This window comes from Syngnathus floridae, chromosome 12, assembly GCF_059516105.1.
Source record: "Syngnathus floridae isolate MCC-2025c chromosome 12, RoL_Sflo_1.0, whole genome shotgun sequence".
NCBI lineage: Eukaryota > Metazoa > Chordata > Actinopteri > Syngnathiformes > Syngnathidae > Syngnathus > Syngnathus floridae.
This window is the reverse complement of record NC_142424.1, coordinates 2533561-2559487: the sequence shown is the minus strand read 5'-3', so window position 1 is coordinate 2559487 and position 25927 is coordinate 2533561. Positions and strand designations below refer to the sequence as shown.

General features: G+C 40.1%; 4 protein-coding genes across 15 annotated transcripts in view; 3 read left to right on the top strand and 1 right to left on the bottom strand.

Annotated features, from left to right (window-relative positions):
* The first annotated feature begins 3038 nt into the window (after positions 1-3038).
* Positions 3039-14012, top strand: phf24 (PHD finger protein 24). Of its 2 annotated transcripts, XM_088391863.1 has the most exons (9): positions 3039-3509; positions 7788-8191; positions 9068-9253; positions 10326-10404; positions 10671-10873; positions 10944-11110; positions 11615-11647; positions 12043-12120; positions 12707-14012. In XM_088391863.1, the coding sequence occupies exons 2-9, from the start codon at positions 7790-7792 to the stop codon at positions 12801-12803; spliced, it is 1245 nt and encodes a 414-aa protein (XP_088247989.1). In that variant the 5' UTR covers positions 3039-3509; positions 7788-7789; the 3' UTR covers positions 12804-14012. The 2 variants fall into 2 exon arrangements, with proteins under 2 accessions (XP_088247989.1, XP_088247990.1); XM_088391864.1 differs by lacking the exon at positions 11615-11647 and having other exon boundaries at positions 3040-3509.
* ppp1r3c2a (protein phosphatase 1 regulatory subunit 3C2, duplicate a) overlaps positions 7157-25927 on the bottom strand; it is a 62519-nt gene continuing 43748 nt past the window's right edge. The window contains exons 3-5 of one of the 10 annotated variants that reach the window (XR_015861673.1): positions 11036-11098; positions 10922-10968; positions 7157-8089 (exon numbers count right to left, since the gene is read on the bottom strand). Coding sequence is in view for 5 of the 10 variants with exons in the window: in XM_088391866.1 (XP_088247992.1) it covers positions 22619-23402; positions 23849-23907 (843 nt within the window). In the remaining 5 variants the exon portion in view is untranslated. The other 9 variants (XR_015861671.1, XR_015861669.1, XR_015861670.1 and 6 more) reach the window with 9 other exon arrangements.
* Positions 15518-19472, top strand: prkab1a (protein kinase, AMP-activated, beta 1 non-catalytic subunit, a). Of its 2 annotated transcripts, none has more exons than XM_088391872.1 (8): positions 15518-15680; positions 16248-16438; positions 16653-16822; positions 16910-17003; positions 17071-17185; positions 17329-17462; positions 17731-17799; positions 18253-19472. In XM_088391872.1, the coding sequence occupies exons 2-8, from the start codon at positions 16289-16291 to the stop codon at positions 18328-18330; spliced, it is 810 nt and encodes a 269-aa protein (XP_088247998.1). In that variant the 5' UTR covers positions 15518-15680; positions 16248-16288; the 3' UTR covers positions 18331-19472. The 2 variants fall into 2 exon arrangements, with proteins under 2 accessions (XP_088247998.1, XP_088247999.1); XM_088391873.1 differs by having other exon boundaries at positions 15532-15680; positions 16245-16438.
* Positions 19704-21337, top strand: LOC148389465 (phospholipase A2, minor isoenzyme-like). The gene is made up of 4 exons (XM_088391874.1): positions 19704-19862; positions 19963-20110; positions 20189-20322; positions 20966-21337. Exons 1-4 carry the CDS (start codon positions 19814-19816, stop codon positions 21082-21084), a joined length of 450 nt encoding a protein of 149 aa, XP_088248000.1. The 5' UTR covers positions 19704-19813; the 3' UTR covers positions 21085-21337.

Here is a 25927-nt window from a genome sequence, read left to right as displayed (position 1 = left end):
CCTTCAGTGGGCCTAATAAAGGATTAAAGTTATTACAGTTCTCGTTTTCCCTTCATCCATTCTGCCATTTGTTATCTTTCAAAAAATATGTCACCAACACAATTACATTTCGGTTTTGATATCAGGCTTATTGTTTGGAATCAGCCCTTTTATTTTCATCTTATTGGGTTTAAATGCTAAACATTGGAAAAAGTTCACTCCGAGCTAATTTTCAGGCTGCTGACCGCAACTTGTCAGTCTGAACAGTTCTCCCATCAAGATTATGTCAAACATTTCCATTACAGGAAAAAATCCTATCAAATATTAAATTGCGCTAATACACCACGTTGGGCCATTGCCATGGAAATATGGTTCAAAACATTACGTCAAACGACTTGTAATCTCTGGGTGGCTGCTGGTAATGAGGCCGGGTGGTTATAATATTCGGGGGCTAATGGCTTTTCCTTTCATTACCGTCTTCCTGAGTGCACAGGAATTAAGTTGTACTTTGGATACAGGATGCGGATGTCAGTCAGGTGTGGAGAGGTGAAGGCTTCTCTCGATAAACAAAAGTACGCCGACATTGAGAAGTTTGGGCAGCTTTTGTCAGAGTTGGAATTAAACGGCGGCATATTTTGAAGGCGTAACAGTTTGCCATGGTGTAATTCATTCAGGACAGTCCCGGTATGAAATTAGCATGTGATTATCTGAAGATAATGAAAACTAAATGAGATGATTAGTTCATCTGTTGTTATCTATTTCAGTGGGGTTGAATCATTCTAAAATGTTAACCCGTTCACTACCAGCACATTTAAAATAGAACTTTGACGTCTATATGCGTCAATGATAGTGAATGATTTTGATATGAATAAATGATTTTACAGAATGAGCTGTGTTTTATTATCTATTTTTCTAATAACGTGATGTTCAGCAAGTAATAGCAATGATTCTCTTGGCTCATAATAATCTTGGCTCATAATAGTAATCTTTTCTTAAAGTAATATTTAAATAACATGACACTCAAGATTCCTTATAATCTAACTTCAAATATTTTTTGCAACTATATATACTCTTTGTGGGGGTTGTTACTAATGGAAGACCAACTTGTCTAACAAAGACTTCTTTTGATTGCTTTTTGAAAACAAGACTGGTGCAAAGAACATGGCCTTGGACTTGTACGTACGTCACTGTTGCCATGCCGACCTACTTTCAAGTGCCATTTGCTGAGAAAAGATTGAGACTGATCAAACTTGAACACAATAACACCAAAGGAATAAAATATAACCTTGCGTAATTCTACACCCCCCTTAAAAATCCCTCAACCTGAATATAACATTCATTTTAGCAAATTATGGAATGCTAAGCTTTATTAGCATCGTGTTTGATTCAACAGATGATCCCATTCTATCATTTTACGAACATTTTACGATAATTGACCTCACGTTTTGCACTTGAGCCGTTCATCCCAACGAGACATTCACTTAAACGAGCGAGCCCTGATTAATGCAAACCACCTCAGTGTTTGGCTAAGATCAATAAAATCTCTGCTTATGAACATGAAAGGGGGCATTATGCTCGCTCAGTGCCCAACTCTCAACGAATAAAAATAACATTGTTCCCTTCAGTCCACCCCAGGAACATAATTAGATTCTTTTCATGTGAAACAAAGGGACTCAAAGATATGTTTGAGCACGGAACAACGCCATGTTTGATCCGGCTCGGTCTTAGCTGAAGGCCGTCCGCGTGTTGAATCTTTCAGTACGCTGTAAATGATGTACAGTATGTCAGAAACATGTTGAACCCTTTCTCCATATAGCGTACATAATGAATTATTCATGAGGAAACATAAATAAACATCTTTAGGGTGAAATATGATAATTACGTTCTCAGTGCGCGACAGGAACGAGCAGACAATGTCGATACGTGACATGGGACGGAAATTTGTCAATAATCTTCGAAGGCCGTGATTGGTGAGCTCAGCACATTTTCCACTCAATTACCCCACTGTCACTTTGTATTCTTTGTCTTCTGTGCACTGATTAGAAAAATCCCAAGTCTGTATTTTTCAGCCCTGCTCGATTTGTTAATGTTTATTTATGCTTCTTAGTGGTACTGAGTAAACAATCACGACTAATCTGGAGCCGTGCGGCGAAGGCTAATCGACACGTTGCCGCCGGTTAAACACATACTTTTATGCATTAGCGCATAAAACATGTTTCGGTTGCTGGGATGGAGTCATTTCTAACTGAAAGCCTTGCAAGACTGAACGTAAAGTGAAAAGTACAATGGCTCCTTAATTGAACATATCAGTCACTGTGAGTCCTTTTTTTTTTTTTTCCTCCGCCCTTAAATGATTCTGAGCTGAAAGGACAGTGATTGCAGCGCTCCAAGTCCATGGGAGAGCAATTAAGCACACCACGGACAACTTTTTCCTTTTTCCTTCCATCCAATTGTGAAAAGAGAACATCAAGACTGTCAGCTCAGCGTGCACTTACGTCTTTATCAATAATGCAAGGTGCCTCCATTTGAACCAGCGAGCTTAAGAATGACAGAGGGGCACTGAGCATGTAGATGTTCATACATAAAGCATGCAGTGGTTGCGAAAGAGAAGCTGCTGTGGGGATGCTGAAAATTATTATTTTTTTAAATTTGTTTGCAAAATTTCTACAAATTTTTTTTGCAAAATTTGTTGCTCTTAAATTTTCCATCCTAGTGGAAAAGCATTTAGTTAGCATAGCCAGATGGAAAAAAAAGCTACATCATCTTTCCTGAATCCAAACTTGTGCCTCGGCGCATTAATTTATAATCCCTGCTGTAGATAATCCAAATAAAAAAAATGTGACCTGTGCACACAATATGCATAAAAATACTCAGAGAAAAAGCAGAAAAAGAAAGTCACAGTTTGACCTGTCACGCTTAAAATGTGCTAAAAGTTAATTGGATGCTGAGGACGCATCCTCCCTAACGTCATTAGTTTGTCGCAGTCGCCTGTTTCGGTCCAATCAGAGCGTCCCGCAACTTTATTAACCTCAGTGGTCGCTTGACTGTCTCACTGAGGTCGAGGAAGGAAGGGGAGGGGGAGCTTTCTCTGGATGACTCTGGCTTATAAATGGGAGATGTAACTTGATTGGCTGCCTGTGAGTCAGCAGCGCCAAGGTCTCTCCTCTTGACGCGAGCGGCGACGCGCTGCGTGGCCGCTCACACGCACTGGCGGAGCAGCCCACGGAAGGAAGGCGAACTCCATTTCAGCACCGGAGCTGTCCATTGCTCCTCCGAGTCAAGTCTCTGTTCCCACGCTCGACCCCCTTCCCATCCCTCCCCACCCTTGCGCAATTCTTCTTTTCGGAGGCAAGAAGCTGCTAATTCTTCTCTCGGAGACTGGGAGACGAAGGAGTAAAAAAAAAATAAAAAAGAAGGCGCGCAGACTTCATCCGAGCCAAAGTCCTGCCATGCTTAACGGCCCAGTTTGAGGGCACCGGAGTGATCAAGTCCTTATTGAACGACATTTCTTCCCCCCCCCCCCTTTAAAGGTGAGTTCAGTCGGGCTGCTCACGCACACACAAACCTTTTTGAATCATGTTACATAACAAATTGTAATGCAGGTTTGCTAGTTGGGAATCATTTTGTTGGGGATCCTGCACTCTATTATTTCTTCTTTTTACATCAGTGGGGTTGATAATCTGACTGTAGAAGGTGTCTGGTCCTCGTAGTTGTAAAAGGCATCTCAGTGTAGCTCATTCATAGAAAGCAGAGCCTCCAAAGCATATTTACGTCAGCATGCACTCGGGTGGTGGATTGTTTTGGCTTTGCAGTAATTACATATCACACAGTGGCTGTATCTTGACTTTTTTTTTTTTTTTACGAGGGCATGACCTTCCTTCTAGTATATCGCAGATGGGATGCGATGAGGAGAAAACATATCTCAAGAAGCCCCTGTTCAGTTTTTGTCATCAGTCCAGGCTGTTTTTATCCTTGCCCACATTGAGGGAATTTTGAGTGCACGCCTCAGCGTGTGACAGATTCCTCACAGTCTGATCCTCCTTTGCTGCCGTTTATTGTTTGACTCTGGGAGTTGGCACACACACGCATGCTCGGCTCTGGCGGCGCCTGAATGCCAATGTGATGTCTCTTAGATTTGAATTCTTCGGCCATTTTTGTGTGTTTTGTTTTGATTGGGTTATCAAATATATCTTTTAAACGACATGTCAGGTCATGCTTAGTTTTCGTTTTTTTTCAGTGATTAACTTTATAAGTTCATGACAGTTAGCATTAGCAACGTTACATAATTTCCTGTGCAGTTCATTAAGGTTTTAATTGCAACAGTTTGAGCTAGGAAGTAATTATTTAATTAAAAAAATAATTAGAGCGCAAATTTTGTTTGACTTTGGAGGTTCAGTCGTAATTATGATTTTTTTCTGAAGCATCGTTAATTCAATTCACTTTGTACAACTGCATGTTTTAAATGTTCAGCTAATGATTCCAGTCACTCTTTCACTAGAAGGCTCTGGCTAAACTCATTAGTGTAATTAGTTCCAGGTCTCCGCTTCCCTGGTCCGTGGGTTACTTGTGTGGCTAAAGGGGGGGCGGATTCTTTCCCATGAAAAGCTTTGTGGGGATTCCATGAAGAAAAAAAAAAAAAGGCCTTCGCCCTCTCAGGCAAGCAATGAAAGGGAGCACTGGTTGGGATTCTAATCAGCACATACCAGTGACATCCAACAGCTTTGGGAAAGCAGTCAGGAGTACAAAGAGTGCCCACTTTGATTACAAATTTTAAATTCATTTCACATCAAATGTTTTTCATTAATTCACAAGTATTGAACGTCAACCCTAATAAAAAATAATTGAATCTGAAATTTTTGTGACAAATGGCAACTATTTTGCTACACGGGTTGATTTAAATAAATTCCCAGTTTTGCTATCGGCAGTGAGATTTCTCGTGGGGTTAGACTATGTGCTGCGGGTACTGAGAAAAAAAAATCCAATTTTAAATCATATTACTTTTCATCATAAAAACAACTACTGCTATTCCCAATGGGAGTGTGGTAAGACCAGAAAAAATATCTGCCAAGTTCAGAAAAATAAATGAGAGGGATTTGATGAGTTCTTTGGTCTCACCTCCCTTTTTAATTGATCAATATTTAATCAAACCAAGCTTGTCCTGAAAGCGCCGTCACCATCAATTGCAGAGAGGACTCAAGAGGCCCAATGAGTATCGAATTTGTACTTTGGCCTTCTCGCTAAGGTTTGTCCGAGAAAAAGACAGAGTGCGCTTTCAAAATGTACTAACGGTATATATTTTTCAGGAAAGTGTAAACGAAATCTTCTGAATTGCAGCTTGGAAAATAACATTCCCAAGTTGGGATACATCACAATCTATCAGCCTTAAGAAGAGATCCTATCTTCCCTTGCCTCTCCTCAGATCTTTTTATAACCTGGGGCCTGTAAATCATTTAGATGCGTCTGGGACAGGGAGGAAAAACTCACACGTCAATTTGTGACACATTTCAGACGTCCTTCTCAAATCTTGGATAAATTGTGACTCAGTTATAAATCTCAGTGCCACTTTTTAAAAGCATTATTTTGATTATTTGCCACATTCTGTCTATTAAATATGGAATCAGTGGGTCTACTTTAAAACTAGTTTGAGACGCCTCAATTTCTTTAAAATCAGCAGTGCAGTTATTTTGGTTCATTCTGCAAAAGAAAGAAAATAAAATAGCTGTTTTAGAGTAAAGATATCAAGCTTGAGAGGTGACAGACTGTCAGGTTAGTGAACTCCGACAAACGAAGGTATCAAAGAGAGGCATTGACCCACTTTTGTCAGTATAGATTTTGCTTGAGTGTGGAGGGGGGGGGGGGGCAACATAAAGGTTTTATTTAATATTCAGAAGTTAACCTGGAAATGACAAGCTTCCGTTTGTTCAGCAGGTACTTCAGTCCTCTCAGTGTGGAGAATATAAATTAGCGTGCTTCTGATATGTCATACTTGTCGTGCAAGTCGAAGTATTAAATGAAATGCTTCATGGCTACTTTTAACTGGGTCTTTGGGGTTTTCTTGATTTTATCTTCTGTGAGGCACTTTGTGTTGCCGAATAAATACAATTTGATTCATAGACAACAACCATCGAACAGCCATGATGCAAAACAGTCAGCACACTTGATATTCACTGAGAAGAAATACACAACCTACCTCAAAAAGCAGAAGCAAGGAAGTACTGAGCACACAGGGAAGCAAATGGTTTGACATTTTTAGCTCCACCTAAATAACCTCAATTCACGCCAGGTGGCCACAGGAGGCTCCGCCCACTGACACTCACCTGGGCAATGAAAACAAAACACATTAAAATCTTCTCACTTTGCTTGATTTTCATGGAAAAAAAAGTAGGGAGATATTTATATGGATTTTGTAATGGCAAATCAAACATTCAGTCAAATTTAAAACAGCAATTTTTTAGTTGTATATTATGTAATGTTGTTTTAACTGTTGAACATTCTCAGTGAGTCAAATGAAGCTTCATATTCGCTTCATGAACCAGTTGTCAACATCGGATTGAAAGCACATTCGACTAGCCACTGGTTCATAAAGTCATTTTGAAGCTTCATTTTCCCCATCACTACTTTGTAGTCTGCTTGAGTGCATCGTAACCACAATTCACTAGCCCTTGTTTTGGGAGGGGTTGTCCTTGAGGATAACAAGCCATGTGTCACACTGCACAATGTGTGCCTTGACAGGAAATTTAGGCTAAAGCTTGTGAGGGCACATGACCTGATGCTAGAAAGAAAAGAAGCCCATAAAGTTCACAGGCAGCCTGGGACCAAATGAAGGGCTTGTTGGCTATTAGGGTAGCCCGGGAGGAAGAGCGCGAGAATGACTCCCATTTCACTCCAGATAGATGAGATTGAATTTCATACAAGCACTTATGTGGAGTGAAGATGGATGAGATTGAATTTCACAGCAAAGAAACATGTCCCACAAGAAGCTTCAATCCATGATGGCGCCTTTTTGTCGAATAATACAATTCACTGTCTCACAGGACAAAACGTCTGTGCACTCCAAATAATGATGTAATCACATCTACCTGGGAAACATCCTAATAATGCTTGTAATTGACACTGTTATAGAAGAGGAAACAATTTGGATCCATTTGGCGTAATTTTGACTTGTGTATCTGTATTCTACAAGATTCAATAAAAAGAAGGGCAAAAGGTTTCTCTCATGGGATTTATTTAACGACAGTTGAGACAAAGTTGGAAATGACTTTGAAGGGCAAAGCCATTAAACTCCTCCCAGACTGTTTATTGGTGTCACGTTGTTTGTGATCAACAAAATCCTGGCTCGTGTTAGCAGTTGTTGAAGAAATTATTTGCAAATTGTTATTATTATTATTTGACATTAAAAAAAAAATCAGAATCACTATGGGGGTTTGTTGATGCACAAATAACAGAGCTGGCAATGATTCGGTATCTGAAAATAATAAAACATTTTTCACACAATACCCGACTGAAATATTGTGAGAACACAAGTACAAAAAAGGTCACTTATGTTTTGTTGAGACCGACACAATCCTGATTAGCATCCAAAACACGTTATTCAGTCCTTCAAATCATTTTTGAAATGAAAGAAGCAAGTCACGGTAGATGGATCAGTACATTTCTTGAGCTTTACTGACAGAACATGAAAAAGCTCAGATGGTGCCGGACTGATGTTTTTTTATTTTTAATGGATCACAGATGGATTTACTACATGAGCCTCAGGCTTTTTCCGAGTACTCATGCAAGTATCCCTTCCTTTCTCCATCTGTGTGCAGCCATGGGTGTGCTCATGTCAAAGAAGCAGTCTGTGGACAAGGTGCAAAGATGCACCGCTGTGGTCTCAGCCTTCCAGTCAGGCATCAAGGACCGCCCGGCAATTGTCAAGCCGACGGAGGGCGACGCGGAGGATGCCGACGTGCCAGCTAATACCTCGACCGGGGCGAAGGAGAAGAACACGGAGGAAGGGGAAGGCGGGGAGACGGAAGGTGGCACCGGCTCGTCCGCAGCTCAGCAGGCCTCTGTCAACCAGGAGGCCTGGTCCAGGTTACGAGATGGAAAGGGAGTAGAACCTGAAGATCTGGAAAAGAGGCATCAGCTCACACCGCCTGCTTACGTGCGGCCCAAAAGGGAAGCTGATGATGATCAGCCTTTAGAAGTCGAGCTGGCCAAAAAAGAGCAGGTGATGATAGAATCAATAAGGCAATCAATATATGTGCACGAAAGATCAATACGTAGAAAATGACTTCAGTTTACACAAGTCAAATCCGAGAGGCACAGGATTAAAGCGCTAGTTGTACCGTGTCGGTCTCCATGGCAACAGCAGCAAATGATCCGGTCTCCTCGTCCAAGCGATTCAATGAGGAAATCTTAAGCTTTTTTTTTTTTTGTATTCTCAAGGAAGAGAAAGTTGAAAAGTACAAAAACTCAATCACACAATGGTCCAGGATCAGAAGCCAAAGCACAACAACCTTCAGCGGAAAAAATCCCAATTGATCATGGGCATGTGTGTTCCCATAGTTACCAAATACTTGCATTCATATTTCTTGTTAAATCTGCTCCCGTGTAATTATAGTCACCCGGTAAAAATATATGCAATGTCATTTTAATGAGGAAAACAGCATCGTTATTTAGACGAAGGTCACGAGAAGTCATGCAGTCGAAGCCCTAAAGCTGCTGTGGCATTTGAAAGCAGATAAAAACGGGTTTGGTGGTTGATTTATGCCGTGAAATAGCCAAGCATCACGCCGTTATTTTCAATCGTGAGCCAACCCGGTAGCTTTTGAATGCTGATGGAAGCAGCAGGAAATTGACAAAGAATGCAACTAATTAGCCATCTAACAAAAAGTAGTCGCGTCTTGCTAGGTAGTAATTTCCACCTGCTTTGTGATTATTTAGGCAGGGAAGGTGAACTAATTAAATTTGGGCATAAAATTGGGCGGCAAATGTTAAAAACCAAAATAAAATAATTGAAAAATAAAATAAATAATAAGGAAATAAAGAAAATATATTTTAGATTTTCATGTGCCATTATAATGTTTTTTTTCTTCTTCCTTAGCCGCAAAGCGACGAGATGTGCGACGTGTGTGAGGTGTGGACGGCGGACGACCTCTACCCGTGCAGGATCTGCACTCGGGTTTTCCATGATGGTTGCCTGAGGGAGTTGGGCTACCTTCGTGCTGAGGCCTTGCAGGAGATGCGAGACACAGCTCACACAGTTACCGGCTGGAGTTGCTATTATTGTGTAAGCACTAAAAACCCAAAAAAATCAGCCAGTATATATGAACCTGTGTTTTTGCTGACCGTGCTGGAAAAATGAAACTATTTTGAGTACTGTGAGAGATTGAAAAGTGTTTTTGCTCAAGAGCCCTTCATTGTGAAGTGGAGGCTTTGCTGCGCCTAATCAGCAATGGGAAATTAAACCAAATGCCAAACACACTCAGAGGCGGTTTAGGGGGGCTTTTAGCCACTCTGTGAAAGAACCCTGAAAGGTCCTCTGTCTTTTTTTTTTTGGTTGGGTGCTTCACTGGGAGAGGAATGCAGACCGGAAGACATTTGTGTCTCGGAGAGGGAGAAAGCGCTTAAATGTCAGTTGTTGCCCCCCTGCCACCCCCCTAAAATCTATTTGTAGCCTCTACTCCTTTAGATTCCTTAAATATGGATTTATAAGATCAATATAATTTTCTTCACATTTTTTTTGTTGATGGTTTATGCAAATCAGAATGTCAAAAAACGATATCGCCACTTATTCCTTGCAAATCTTCCATTATTGCATAATACAACAAAATACAAAGTTCCACAAGGATTAATACCCGGCACACTGTCGTTTCATTAATATATTTGCTTTTTTCTTTGCATGTGCCTTGAAAATGTATCAACTCGGTAGCAATATTTAAGTCTAATGGAGGTTATGCTACCAATTCTATTCATCTTGAAAATACGAGCCAAGCAGTGCATTCATTACTCTGTGACACTTTCATTGGATTCTGCCTGAGCTTGTGAATAATGGCACATATACTTGATTCAAAGCTCAAGTAGAGACTTAAACCACAAGACCACATTACACCTTGTTCTTTTGTGCTCATATTAACTTCCCGTTTCAAAATCCATTCCGAGATAAACCTTAAGTAACGCCACCTTTCCCGGAATGTCTAAATATAACTTTTATTCTTTAAATGTGTCTTCGACATTGGGTAATTAAATCACCTATGTATATCGTACTGCACATTCGGTTGCTACGATCCGTGAAAGAGCTTATCCGATTTGCCAATTAACCATAAAATAACCTCGCCTGCCTGCCTTTCCTATTCTTATAGGATAATTTGAACCTGCTGTTAACGGAGGAAGAAATGTACAGCCTTATGGAGACCTTTAAGCAGTGCAAGATCATCCCAGGTGAGTTCCGGAATATAATTTAGGAAGCAGAATTGCATTTAAAGATTTTTTCATAAAATTGTATTTTTATTTTTAACCGTCAACCCGTGCCTTTGATTGCCCCCAGTCTCATTATCCTTAAAGACCGATCGTATTCTTTTATGGACCAACAGGGAACTGATATTTCATTTTGTCTGAAATGTGTCATTGGGAGTTCATTATAATTGGAGAAATGTTCTCAATGCCTAATGAAGGTGTATATTGTGTTATTAATCGCGCCTTGTCAGAGTCGTGCCTGGTATCGGACGAGTTGCTGCAGTACCACCACTTTGTATCCAAGCAGCAGTTTGATAAGGACCTGACCGATGAGCAAGAAGAAGAAGTCCTGGTCCAGTTTGCAGCCCTGGACCCCGACAAGAAAGGTCACGTGGAGTGGTCAGACTTCCTCTACTTTGAATCGTTGGCAGTTTTGAAAAAGTTTCGAACTGAGGTAAAGAAAAAGTGTTTTCACACTCCAGCAAGTCTCAAATGCCATTACCTGATTCTTGCTTCCCCGCTAGAATTCACTTGTCCGCCTGCTGACCGCTAAAGAACGAGACGCTGCTCGGTTAATGTTCCTGAATCTGGATGTGGATGAAGACGGATTGATCACTAGAGCAGAATGCCGGCAGGCCCAGCAGTCTTGGTTCAACAAGTTCAGCAAAGACTCGCAGTCCTGCAACGTGAGGTGAGAAAACATTCATCTCATTGTCCTGCAACTACAAAGCATTTTTTTTTTCTTCATTTTTCTAATGAATACATTGACTGGACTGGACACGGTAGTTCAGACGGTCTCTGTTGCATTCATCGCTACTCTATTGATTCTTCATTCGTTCGTCTCAAAGCGCTTTCAGGAAACACGCTCGATATTGCGCAATATGAACTCTGTCTTTGTGACTGCACATTTATCATGTTAATGTCCGCGGGGATATGTTTGTAGCATCTGAGAGTTTGCCATATATTATCTGTATGTCCGTGGTGGAGAAAAATAAGAAAAAAATTCAAATTAAATTAAAAAAAATAAAATGAATTATATTATTAATTAAAAAAATAAATGTATTATTCCTCTAATATACTAGTACAAAATCAAACCTTCCACCATCGAGACAAACTTGCATGAGCTTCATCCACATGGTCTAATGTCTTATTTCACATGCACCATTCCATCCCTGTTCATCATGTGCGACCGCAGACTCATGGGACTCTGCGCTCCTATGAATTGTGGGTGAGTGTGACTCAGAAATGTGCACGGCTCATTTCCCTTCGCTCACTTCGGCACCAATATCTAGCATGCATGCTCTTCTTATATTAAGATTCATAAGTAGTCCCAAAATATATATATATTTTTTTCCTGAATGTATTTCCTGTATGATTTCTGTGCTAGCATAGATTAAGAATATATATATATGTTTTTACATACAGTCAGGTGACAGCTCGCTCCTTGCCTCATTGTGAAGTACTGATGGGAAAACGAAGCTTCAAATGTGCCTCGTGAACCAGTTGCTGGTTCATGAAGCACATTTGAAGCTTCATTTTCCCATCAGCAATGTAAAGGAACGCGGTAATGAATAATCACTTTTCTGTGTGTTTTCTACGTCTTGTTTTTCTTGTGTACAAAAGCATAAGTCACGTTGGGCCCATTTGTGAGAGCAGCCCGGCCAGCTCAAGCAGTGAACAAAGCAAGACTGATGACAATCGGTTTGTACTCTTCTAGTTTTTGCATTTTAGTGAATATTTATCAAAATATATATAAAACCACACAGTATTTTGACACTAATGATGAAAACAAAACATTGAAGACAATTATGTTCTCTTTTGACAGTGCAGGAAGAATAATTTAACAAGGTTCATTATTAAGTTTGGCGAGCTGCAATGTGCGCTAATCCAAGTGTGTCTAATATTCTGCCCCTCGCATAAATCTAATTAATGTTACCAAAAATATATACGTCTCTCAGATGGATGGAAAATGTTCTGCCTGTTGCCACGCTAAATATTCATCAGAGAACATTTGGACACGCTGTCAAAATGTGATTTTCTATTGGTAGGATGTGTCACATCACTAATGAAAGAGGGCAGACATGTCAGGATGATCTTGAGAAAGAAATTCTAAGAAAAGAAAGACACCAAAAATAGCTACCTCAAAATAAAAGTGATGTTTTTATTTAAAAATGGATCAAGGAACAAATAGATTTCATCTTAATACAACATCAGAAGGGTTTTCAAATGAAAAGGTTTTAACTGAGCTTAATGGACAAATGATTTTAATAATGTTTATATTCAATAGGCCGACATCTTGGGCAGACTTTCTCAGGGAGAGTTCCATCTACATCTTGGCCGCACGTCCCAATAGTTCGGCCATGCACATCCGTCTTCCCTTATAGTCCAGTGCGAAACCCGGCAGACAAAATGGGAAGGAGGAGGGCGAAGACGACGAGCAAAAAGCGAGAAGAGGCAGCGGTTCAAGCATCTGGCCTCAACAACAAGAACATGAAGTGACAGCAAGAGGGAAAGACGAGGCTGTGTGAAAGTTTTTGAAAACCTAGAGAGGTAGATAAACATGAACTGTTTGGCTTCTCGCGCTTTTTCAATGACAAACACTCGACTCGATGGCCCTCCGGCTAGAGCTAACCTCCCCGTGCGGGTGCGTTACTTTGACACGCTGTTACTCTTCAAACATTAATTTCTTTGGGCCTCATTATGTCTTTATGAGAGTTTCTTGCTACTGTAATGGCATTGTGTTTATTTGCTGGCCCGTTGTTAATCACACCACTCAGAGGCATATGCGAGATTTCGTTTTTGGCACACCGTGGATAGGCTTCTGTGAGGGAGGGTGACCTTGCAGGCAAGAGAACATATATCAAACAGAAATGTATGAAATAGAGCTGCTATACACACCAGTCTAATTTATTCTCAATGCATTACAAATCTATATTTATTCATGTATCCTCCGATGTGCACTGTCTTCACTTGAATCCATAAATCTTTGTTTTTCTAATGTAGTTTGGATAGGGATGTGATCCTATTTGGAAAATAAGGCTTCAAATTTGCTTCATGGAAAAGTTGTTGTATTTTTGGAATCCTCTAGATTGCATTCTCCGCTCTATTATGGACTGAAAGCACACTGACTTGCCATTTCGTAAAACCCTTTATTTCAACCAACAGTGCCATCTAGAGGAGAGAGAAAAATACAACTGGTTCGTGAAGCACATTTGAAGCTTCATTTTCCCATCACTATGTATATTGCCATTAATTATATTTGTTCCTGTTGTGCTGCCAGCTTTAACATATTGGAAATATCTGCAATTAAATGTGTCTCACAGAGACTGTGACATTTATGTGGATAAATTGGAGGGGCTTTCAAATCATGGAAAACTCTACAAATGTCTCTATGAAAGTTTAAATACACGCAAGATTGCTACTACGGTGACTGATGAGCAACTAGCATAACAACTAGAGCTTCGTGTCTGTGTCTATGGCCTGTAATTAAGATTTAAAGCTAGTTCTACTTTGTGAATAAATTATGATTGACTTCAAATGTGATCATGCGAGGGATGTCACAGTGCTAAAATAAATGCATGACATTAACTCTCCTGGAAAGTCTTGTGTTTCTGTTTTCGTGTATAAAATAAAGACACAAAGTGCAGAGTTTAAAATTAAAACTATGTCTCATAGTCAAAATTCTGACTATAAGTAATGACAACGAATGCAGATTAAATATGCAAAATACAACATAAAACTGTTTATGTTTAAACATAGTCAAACACACAGTGATCCAATTTCAGCTTGTTTTTGTTGATATGAGTTAAGGCTGCAAGAATTTAGTCTAGGATTTTTGATAAACCCAAACAGTGAGGACCTGCGAGTTTTTACAACATATTATCAACACCAACATTATATTTTTAGAACCACCTCCACCAGAAAAAAAATGTCGCATTCAGGCCAAGCATTTGCTTCTCGCATGCTGTGACTGTTGCAGGCAATTATGGCAGCCTTCTCACAAGCTGACACTTCTTCTTTGGAACAAAAAAGATACGCCACGCTCATAAGTGCAGAATCCCAGCTGGGATATGCTGTAATTTTAGAGTGCATCCAAAGGGAAACAAATAAAATAAGGAATAAATGCTCTGGGAAAAAGAAGACATATTTATGAATGGCTTGTAAATGTCATCTCCTGAGACATTTTAAGGAGGTAACAGGGCCTTTCATCTGTGGTTCAGTCAAGCCTAACCTTCTTCACATCCCCTTTCACTGCCTTGTTGGACTCTTCTTTTAATTTAGCGCCTCATTATGTGCCAAAGCCCCAAGCTTACCCTTGGGTCCGGGGGATGTTGGAGTCCACGGGGGCCATCGTTAGCTTCATTACATGTTAGTGTAGAGCGAAAATATGGAGCAAAACAAAGATGTGGGTTTTTTTTGCCCTCGGTTATTGCAAGCTTTATTTGACAAAATAGAGACTGAGATGTGCACCCAATTAGATGGGCAAAACAAGACCTGATCATTAACAGTATATTAAAATATTTTGCCTTCCTTTGCAATACACTGGTGCTTTGCAATATGAGTTTAATTAATCCCTTCCAGCTTCCCGAAGAAAACCTACAAATTTCTTAATGAGAAAAATATCACGCTGTGATTGGTGTACTTTATAAAACCATATTGTACTAACATGGCAAAATATAATTAAAAATAATTTAAACGCCCCCCCACGCACACTGTTTGAATAACCATCGTGCCGCTGCCTACCTTGACCACACGAGGGCAGTATAGCAACTTATTTGCCAGTAAACCTACATTTGGGTCAATATTTAACAGGTTGAAGCCTCTTTTTTAAATATATTACATTCAATACAGTACGGCATGAATCAATACATTTTGTCTCGCACATTTAGAACTGTCATCAGCACATAATATCAGTTATTGACTGCATTTGCAATGTCTGAAGCAATTCAAGGACCGATACTGGAATTGTGCTGCCATCTAGTGTCAAACTTTTATATTACAAGTATTTACCATCAGTATTCATTATTTTCGGACATTTAAATAGCTTCTTATACTAAAACAAAAAAACATTTGCGTGATAGTCGCACGCGCGTCAAATGCCGCAACGCTGTTAGTTGCGCGCAATGCGCGGTCGACTGCGCATGCGCGAGATGCAGGAGGCGCAGTTCATATGTTTATGTTTATGCTCACCGAATGAAATGGGGCCGGGGAAAACTAATAATATATGATCAAAGTCATCGATCACCGCCGCATTTCTGCAGGTAAAAACGACTGCATGCATAGACGCGTCAAAGTGTTATTCGATGGAATTAAGCTTCTGAGATAACAGAACGAACCGATGACGCGGTAGCGCTAGTCTTAGCCGCCTGTTAGCAACGGTTTGGTGAATAAATGTAACAGTAAGGAATATTGCTCATATAACTTTATAAATACCTGCTGATTTATCCTGTAAACGTTCGACTATAATGAGACTGCTGTCAGTTTGTTTTTATATGACGTCACAATCGCGCCGATGGTTTATGACCATTCAATTTACATCTTAATTTATATAGTACTTTCACAACAGCTTTTGTCATAACAAAACACTTTACAAAAAGAAACAACCGATCCACATATTGCACAATTTAATTAGATGCAATCCACGCGCTATAATCAACAAATGCACCTACATAGATCGTTATTTACATAATAGTTGTATGAATTTTGTTTCCCAGTAAGTGTGTCTATCGCTGGGGGGAAAAACAGTTGTTGCCTGCAAGTCACACCTATTAATGATTAATTAAGTTATTTATGAAAGGTCAGAATTTGCACATTCTCTCCTTGAGCAGACAAGTTTCCTTGAAGAAGCAGACCACCCAGAAACAACGCAATGGGGAACACAAGCAGTGAGAGGGCTGCATTGGGCCATGGAGAGAAGGCCCAGCGGAGGGACAGCAGGGGAACTAAGGATGGTGAGAGGCCCAAAATTCTCATGGACAGCCCTGAAGATGCAGATATTTTTCACGGCGAAGACATGAAAGTAAGTTCTTTCTCTGGGATACATTGATATTTAAAAAAAGAATCAAAAATTCAGTTTATTCCATATTTATATATTTATCTTCTGCTAAAATCGACTCATATTTGCAGCTTACTGAGCAGTTGTGTTTGTATTATACTGCCCCCTAGTGGCCAAGGTGCGCACATCAGAAGGAGCCATTTTATCATATCTTACTGTGGCTTTATGCTCACTGCAGGCTCCCTTAGAAAAAGAAGAGTTCCTTGCATGGAGGCAAGATTTAGAAGCGGAAGACAAAGACCCAACTCTAGACCGACCGACCGTCTTTCGCTGGAAGGGGGACGGCAAAGAGGTCTACCTGTCTGGATCCTTTAACAACTGGGCCAATAAGATTCCCCTAATTCGAAGGTAAGAAGGCTGAAAGTCATTTGGTGTATGATAATCAAATCGTCTCTCTATTTTGATTTTTGTTTATCCCCTCATTACTTGTCCAAGTCAAAACACCTTTGTGACCATCGTGGAGCTACCTGAAGGGGAACATCAGTACAAGTTTTACGTCGACGGCCAGTGGACTCACGACCCAGCCGAGGTGTGCGATAAATCATTTTTTTGTTTTCCCGCTTTCTTGTATTGACGTTTTTTCTTCCCGCTGACAGCCTGTTGTAACAAGTCAGCTGGGTACAGTCAATAACATCATCCAGGTGAAGAAAACAGACTTTGAGGTGTTTGACGCTCTCATGGTGGACTCGCAGAAGTGCTCAGACATGTCGGGTGAGTCTGAACAAATCGTCTCACGTAGCGAGACCTAAACAACCTACAGTTTCCCTTTCTCGCCCCAGTAGACCTCTCTCTGAAAAATGTGTTATTATTGAGCCGCCAAAGTACTTGACTCAACACTCTTCCTCTTCCATTAGACCTCTCCAGCTCTCCCCCTGGTCCATATCATCAGGATGCGTACACTCCAAAACAAGAGGAAAAATTCAAGTCCCCACCTATTCTCCCACCTCATCTGCTTCAAGTCATTCTCAACAAAGACACTGGAATATCTGTAAGTTGTTATCGTCACTCATCTGAGCGTATTTTTTCGACCACGAGGCGAACCGGTCTACTTTTGGAAATTTCCGTATATAAGGCGCACCTGGTTATAAGGCGTTGATTTTTGGAGAAAATGCAAGGATTTTTAGTAGACCTTATAATAAAAAAAATACGGTAAATGTGAACGGTTTATTATATGTGCCTTGTGATTGGCTGGCACCTATTCCGAGGTGTATACCAGTTCAACGATTTACCAATGAAACGGTTGTTTTCGTTCCTAGTGTGATCCTGCCCTCCTTCCAGAACCGAACCACGTCATGCTCAACCACCTCTACGCTCTCTCCATAAAGGTACGCACCCCGACGATTCCAGGGTTTTCTTGTTATCGTTTTCACCGGAAACCATGAGCGGCTCTCTGAACCGACGCAGATGATCTGTTGAACGCCAACGATAATAACAAACTGCAGTCGGATGAAGTCAGCAGGAGAGATAATGTGCTTTTCTCGCAGCGCGACCGGAAAAATAAACTCGACACCTGTGCTAAGATAGAACACACACGGCGAGTTGAATACGGGAATGAGTCGGAGTGAAAGCGCACACTTGTGACATGCTTGCACCTTCCCAGCTGAGTCATACTTAGCGCTTTCCATATCAGTAGACAGCTGCTCGGACCGGTACTTTTTCCACTTGGATACATATGCAACCGTGTGTGTGTGTGTGTGAATGTTTCTTTAAAGCGACACAGGTGTTACATTGCAAATAGCTGAAGTCTGAAATATATTTCAAAACGATTCCTTTGACAGGACGGCGTGATGGTGCTTAGCGCGACGCATCGCTACAAGAAGAAGTACGTCACCACTTTACTGTATAAACCCATCTGACGGAACACCGTGCCAGGATTAACTCAACTCTAGTCAAGTAGCAATACTAGTCCACCTAAGGCTGGATCAAACGTTCACTTTTTTTGTATAATCTAGTTGTAGAAAAATCATATGTTTTTTTTAATCACATAAATTGATACATTTTAGGGAGTCCCGTAAACAAGATGACTCATGAACGCTGCGATTCATACAATATTCCGAATGATCTTAATTAATTCATCTACTGACAGTTTAGTCAAAATGGATCATCTATAGCGGCACAAAATGAGTTAAAAAGTTTCCATGTAAACATGCTGTGAGATTGCGTCACCTGACCTTGCACAAATTTTTACTGCGTATCCTTTTTATTTATTCTCAATACGTTCCAGACAACAACAAAAACACTCAGCCCAAACCTTCTCTTTTTTTTTTTTGTTAACCTTCAAAAAGAACACATCATACCAAAACAATATAAAAATACGCACTCCAATTTATTTGTCCTTTTCAGGGGTTCGGAATTTGCAACCTGGTTTTATGGAATGTAGCAAGAGAGATTTAAAGGGTCATGTTAGATAGTTGAACACCCTAAAAGTGTTCTAAGAATTTTTTTAATCATTGTTTACTCCACAAATTAGAGAGCACTTCTTTTTGAAGTATAAAAATGTTTTGTTTTTCTAATTTTAAGGTGACAAAGTTACTTCTTTTATATAGCACTTACATTTGTATCATTTTGCATGACACTGACCAACACTGGATGTAGAATGCGTGTACTGTGAAGTTAGCGAAATTGAGTCGAGCCTAATTAATAGAAGATCTGAATATATTATTTTTGAGCTGGTTGGACAAGTTGACAATCAATATCAGCAGTTAAGACCAATGAAGAACTGTATCAGATCAATCTATTATTCACGATGAAGATGACTATATTTCAGATGGATTGTCTCAAATCACACGATGGCTCGAAATACGCTCACCATTAGATAATATATGATTTGCAAATCATTATAACTTCCATTTTTTATTTATGGTTATTTATTCACATTTTTGTTTGACTTTCTAGGCCAGTAAGCAATCATTCTAACGATTCCGTAGAACATAAGATTGCTGAGTTTTTCAACCTCACTTGCATTATCACTTCATTTAATAAAGATTAATATATTAAATGGACTTTGTCTTTTTTTTTACCCTTCTGGGTTCCATTTTTCCAGAATTTTCATGACCTCACAATCACCCTGGGACGGATGACTAAGATTATATTGAAAAAACAAACATGGCTGCTATCAATCCCAAGTCCAGACAGAACATCAAACACATTGAACAAGTTCGGTCGGTTCACACGTGAGAATCGCCATCTTCTTCCCATACGTATGTTGAACTTATGGCGTGCGACCCTGAGCAGTATGAACAGCTGACGTGGTAGATACCGAGGTTCTTACGTATATAAAGAGGGTCTGATGCAAGAGAATGATTGTGACTTCTGCTGCCAACCTTGAGAACACTCAGGATGAACACCCTCAACACTCTGCTTCTTTTGGCTTTAAGCCTCTCTGTCGGTAAGTCGCCGCAAGACTGCTGTGCGCTTTGCGATATAATCCGGTACACAACCATGAGGACACCGTGAGCAGGCTTGTTACTTCATGTTCTGTCCCGCAGCTCAATCCATGGATTACAAGTCTCTCAGCCAATTCAGAAAAATGATCCTGTGTATGATGCCTGATAGTTGGCCCGTCTGGGACTACGCTGACTATGGTTGCTACTGTGGAAAGGGTGGCTCAGGCACACCTGTGGATGAGCTGGATAGGTCCAATCTTAATTTCACTTTTGATTTCTACCACGACTAAGTCACACTGTGCCTTACATGTTCTTTCGCCCTTGACAGGTGCTGCTATGTGCACGACCAGTGTTATAGTGACGCAATGCAACACCCCGATTGTTGGTTCATCATAGACAACCCTTACACAAACTCGTATCACTACAGCTGTGATAAGGAGCAGAAGAAGATCACCTGTGGCAGTGAGTAGACCAGATCTTTTACTTGTGTGCAAGATGCAAGTCTAAAAAAAAAAATCATTAGCATGAATTCAACTAAAATATATTATAAAAATCAATTCATGCAAAAATTTGATTCATTACAATCCTAACTAAAAGCCTTGGTTGCAGAGTGGCCAACTTCAAAAGTGGATTTGTGGCTTGAATTCTTGTTGTCAAGTAGTTTAACAGACCCGGTTGTGCAGTCTAGTACTTATTTATTTCCATATATGAATAACAAAAAGGAAAGCTCTTCTAGCGCTGCGTTTCGGGCTGAATTAAATCACAAAAGCAGATAAGTTATTCAGGTCAAAAACCAAACACGCGAACCCGTCCCTTGGCAGTGACGTTATTTTTATAGTGGTTGATAATTGGCTGCTTGAATACGACAGTTATATGCGACACAAAAGGACTACGACTCCCAGGCGTCTTGATTTCTTCCGGCTAATAAGAAATAAATACATTTAAAATCAACCCTAATGCATTAAATTAACTAATAAAGACAAAAAAAAGCATTTTTGCTATAGTTATTTTTCTTTCAAAAGCATTTCTTGTTTTTTTATTGCATTTTTTATTTTATTGCAAGACAACATAATATCTAATTCAATATTGCCAATTTTCTCCTTAGGCAAAAACAACGCCTGTGAGATGTTCATTTGCGAGTGCGACAGAAAGGCAGCAGAATGTTTTGCCCAGTCTCCATGGATCCCTGAGCATGAGCACCTGCCCAGCCACATGTGCAAGTGAAGATCTCAGGTGACTTCAGCCAAGCCATGTCTCCACAAGACTCATGCAGAAACTGGAGCGGAACAACTGGAATATTTGGAGGAGTATATTATTGTCAGTAAGCATCCATAATGATGTTTTTGATCATTCATTTCCATTAAAATGGATGTCATACTTGGCAATCAATGACACTGGTGGCATTGATTTAACAATTGCACAAATCATCAGAGTTTGATTGATTTAGTTGCAAAATAAATTTTATTTATCTCATCTATCTACTGTCTTTCTTTGTATTTTCCAGAATTACCTTTAGAGTTTAGTTAAATGGAGTGATCATTCTAAAAGGCAGTATTTATTTGGACATTATAGGAAAGTTTATTACAAATTTAGTCTAATAATGTCTGCTGTCTAATTAAATCAAAATATTTGACACAATCAGTATACAGTTTGGTAAATTGAATGGGAAAATGGGAAAAACTGCAAATGACTTTATGCGAAGGAGACAAAGATTAAGATATTCAATAGACAGGTGACGAATCATTATCCAAGGGAGATACTCTCACTGTCTACTATCTCACAAAGACACAATTCTTGCATGTGAGAACAGGTCTGCACAGTACAAAGAAAAGGAAATGCTTGCACCAACTCTAGCGCACTCTCCATTATTTTACTTTTAGAGGAAAAAAGGCCCAAGTACGGACTCTTGAGGCTTTTAACATTTTGACCATACTTGCACATTTTTTTGGGCTTTAAAATGTATATTGTAAAGTATTCCAACATGTTATTCTAATTTATTTACTATTTGTACCTACATTAAACAAATGTTTTCTATAATTATCTCTGTAGGATACATTTGGGTAAATTAAGAAAGATACTTTTGAATTGTTCACTGCAGTTTGGGAGTGCCCAGAACAAGCTCACCCATGCAGAGACACATTGCCCAGAGCTTTCTTTAGTAACCTGACTTTACCTGTCAGGAATGCGTGATACATCCCATGAAACAAACCACCTTACATGTACGTACTTGTGTGTTTTTGTGCAACGAGACAATAGATTGTTGGTACAGCTGTGTATAAAAGTATTTTTAAAATGAGATTTTTGGATACTGACAGGATTCTGTACGTAAAAAGGTTCATGAAGCAATTCTAAAGCTTCATTTGCCCATTACTAGAGTAGAGCACACAAATCGATTTGAATCGAAAAATCGTACTTTAGAGTCTAAAGTCTGGAGTTTGACTTATCGTGGAAAAGTATGCTCAAGATTTACTGGTGACAAGAGCTTTATTATCAAATCAACACGATTAAATATTCACATTCCAGCAGGGTAGCTGAGTTACGGCATTTTACAACATCCGCCCAACTGTGCAGATTTCATAAGACATATTCCTCATATCCATTATTTATATGTCCTCGTAGCTCTTTTGAGTGGACTGCTGTCACCTGGTCTATTCATTTGAACAAAGGGATCTCCATTCTGCTCCGATTCAACAAGTGAACCTCCTCTGAAGTAGCTTACATGGCCGTGGTTCTGAATACCCAAGGACATATAAGAGGGTCAAAATGGTAACCCGTCCTTTTCGTCTTTTTCCAAGTACACTTTGTAATTTTTTCCTCTGTTGTTGTCCCAGTGCATCGAAGTGCCGCATCCAGGCTTGAAAGACACGCAGAACTCGATCCCCTCGATCAGGTCAAGGTTCTGAGGTAAGCTCAGATCGAAGGTAAAAACATCCACGTCGAAACCGAGACACCGCTGCTGTTGTAAGAACTTGCATGGGGTGTCAAAATGGTGCTGCCAAGAGTCAAAGGTGAGCCTTAAGTGGACCGCCTTGTCGGTGTTCCCGTGACAGACGTGCACTTTGCCGCTTAGGGTACATTCGGAAACGTTGCAGCTTTCCAACTGTATGTTTGTCTCTCGCAGGCGTGCCAGGAACGCTTTGGAGTCGAGTGACGGCTGAGGGAAGCCCAGACGATACTTGTGGTTTTGTATCATGGTTGGATCAGGCGGTTCAGTATCAGGCATAAATAGATGTACCACAGTGAGGGGAAGTCCTTTGGAGTCAGCAAACACAACACGCTTTTTGCCCGGCTTTCCGGCTTTCCTGAGGAGACAGCTCTGAAGATCTGAGGACGGCGAGGGTGAAGATGACTGGGAGGAAGAAGGTTGATTGGAAGAGTGAAAGCTGCTTCTCAGCGGACTGCCAGTGGGCGGATTATAACGCAAAGTAGGTTTCATGGATAGAAGTTGGTAAAGTCGTCGACGCTGGCTCAGACTTAAGCACATGGCGAGGTCGACTGGCATCCCAGTTGGCTGAGGGTGACTGCCAAAGGTGGGCAGGACTCTGAGGGTCAAAACTAAAGTTTTATATTAGCACCTTATGATGCTAAAAAACACATTTTATAAAACTTTAGATTTTATTCAAACTAAATTTGCTTGTCATATTATGTATAGATATTTGTGTGTGTTTGTTTTGGTTTATTTTTCATAGACGGTCAAGAGAAGTAATGCTTACCTTGTGCAATTCATTTCCAAACTATAATCAATCACTCCGCCATAGTATTTCCGTCAATTCCAAGTCGTCCACTAGCATCAACATTGAAAACTGAGAAAAGTGCCCGAACGGGTTTGTTGGAAAAATCACCTGATTCCAGCACTAGTTAACAAAGGAGCATTTTCCAAAAAATGCTTTTTAATAATAATAGAAAATATTTAATTTAAAAAATAAAAATCTTTCACCTACTTACATTTCATCAGTGAGAGAAAGACAGAACCAAACTCTGCTCTCACCTTAGCTCATATGAGAAATTTGAGGTTGAACCTCCAGTGGGAGTTGCTTTGCATATCATTAATCGAACGAACCTGCTTCTTCATGTCCTGCCCCTAAACAACATCTGAGGTAAGAGAGCAGTTTTCAGAACCTCAGCCTAACATTACCATGGCATCTCCTCCTTTCTCCCGCTCACACATTTCCAAGCCGACAGTCACGTCAAGCTGTGTCATGATGACTGCACAGTGTGTCATCACACAGACGGACAGGTGGGCGGCTAGACTTTCACTTGTCATATCTTGCTTATGTATGAGGTAACACAACAGAAAAGTCTGCGTTCATACCTTTTATGGCAATCTTTAGATTATATTTGCCTTTGTTTATATATCTAATTATATAACCACTGGTTCATGAAGCAATTCTGAAGCTTCATTTCACTAATGATACAGTAAGTCCATCTGTTGCCGTATCTTTCCTACGTCGCAGCTAAAACTTTTGTTTTTGTCTGAACGTAAGTTTCCATATTCAACTTTTGATGTGCTTTCCAAATATTTTCACTGCGTTTAAACAACAACAAACTCCGAGAACAATTCCAAATAAAACAAGACGAAAAGTCCACCAGTTGCGGGGAAAACATGAAGGGATAAAAGTTCAAAGCCCAAACAGAGTTCTGTAGATGAGGGAAAATACAAAATCTTCAAAGTCCCTCGAATTGTATTTCCACGAGCAAAACGATTAGCTTTCCACTCAGAGGAAGAATGATGAGAGAGGCTGATGTAAGCTTGCAGGAGGGGAGCTTTAAATTGCAGACTGTAGCCCAGCATGAGCGGGCCCTCCGTCGATGCCTTCCGCAAGTTGGCAACGAGCAACGCTGCCCTCCTGTGGAGAGAGAAGGTCCTCGCTGATACCATTAAATCACTTCTGGTTTACATTTGTAAAATACACTTTTATAAATAAGCAGTCCTTCCTCAAGCAGATATCAGTAAGATCTAAATCTGCCATGCTGCAGGCGTCACATCGTATTTTTTATTGAGCCAGAGATATTTTACCCTGCAGGCTCTTATTTGAAGACTAAAAAAAGGAATCAAATTGAGTCGAAAGCAGCGAGAAGTCCCAGGCTTGAGAAAATGTCACAGTTTTCTCACAAAGCACAATCGATAATCATGTCTGGTAGGTCGAGTTGCTCAGCTTACTCGGTTGGATACGGGATAGTAATACCTTCCTGAATTACAAAACAGAAATCCCGCATAAGCTTTAATACTTAAGTCATATTTTGAAAACGGTATTTTCAATTCACTGCATTGAAATGTCAGGTCTCCATTTTTTTCCAAATCCCCCGATGGCACCCCTCCCCTCCCTGCCTATTATATACTTCCATATGCTGCACATATTATTGCATGCAAAGCAGTATATAAACGGAGCTGAGTGGCATCAAAAACCCGGGAGGAACAACCCGTACGCCTGATGTATAATGCACAGCATGTATTGTATGATTTATAATTGATTCAGCTCAGTTCTGAAATGTGTAACTTTTCTGACCCTCCCATGTATTCCGTGGTGGGTCACGCTATAATTGCACATACCGTCTTGTTATAATATGCATGGAGGCAAGTGTAGTGTAATGTATTCTATCAAGTTTCAACCACATAAAAGCGTTTTATATAGAATACTGAACGGAAAAAAAAAGTTTTTTAATTCGTCTCTATGCAGGTTTATTCACAGGTCCTATAGGAGACTCATCAGCAAGCCCATTTAAATGTGTTTTTCAGCCATACTGAACGTCGGTGCATTTCAAGTGGCTCATTTTGTCAACTTTTCGAGAAATCTGTGCCATTACAAGAGCAGATGTGTCCTAATCTTCACATTACACTCCCATTTCACTCACCAGCTGGGAACAACATTTGATGTATGCTCACACAGCTGGAGAATAAACGGACCGGTCATGTGTATCCAGGTGAGAGTGACCAATATTGCCGCTTTCAGCAATCAGTTTCCGAATGAATCATGAGAGAGAGGGAAAAAAAAAAAAGAGACAACCGCAGGAAATGAATGCTGATCATATATGCATCACATTTGTGTCTTATATGTCTTCCTCACTT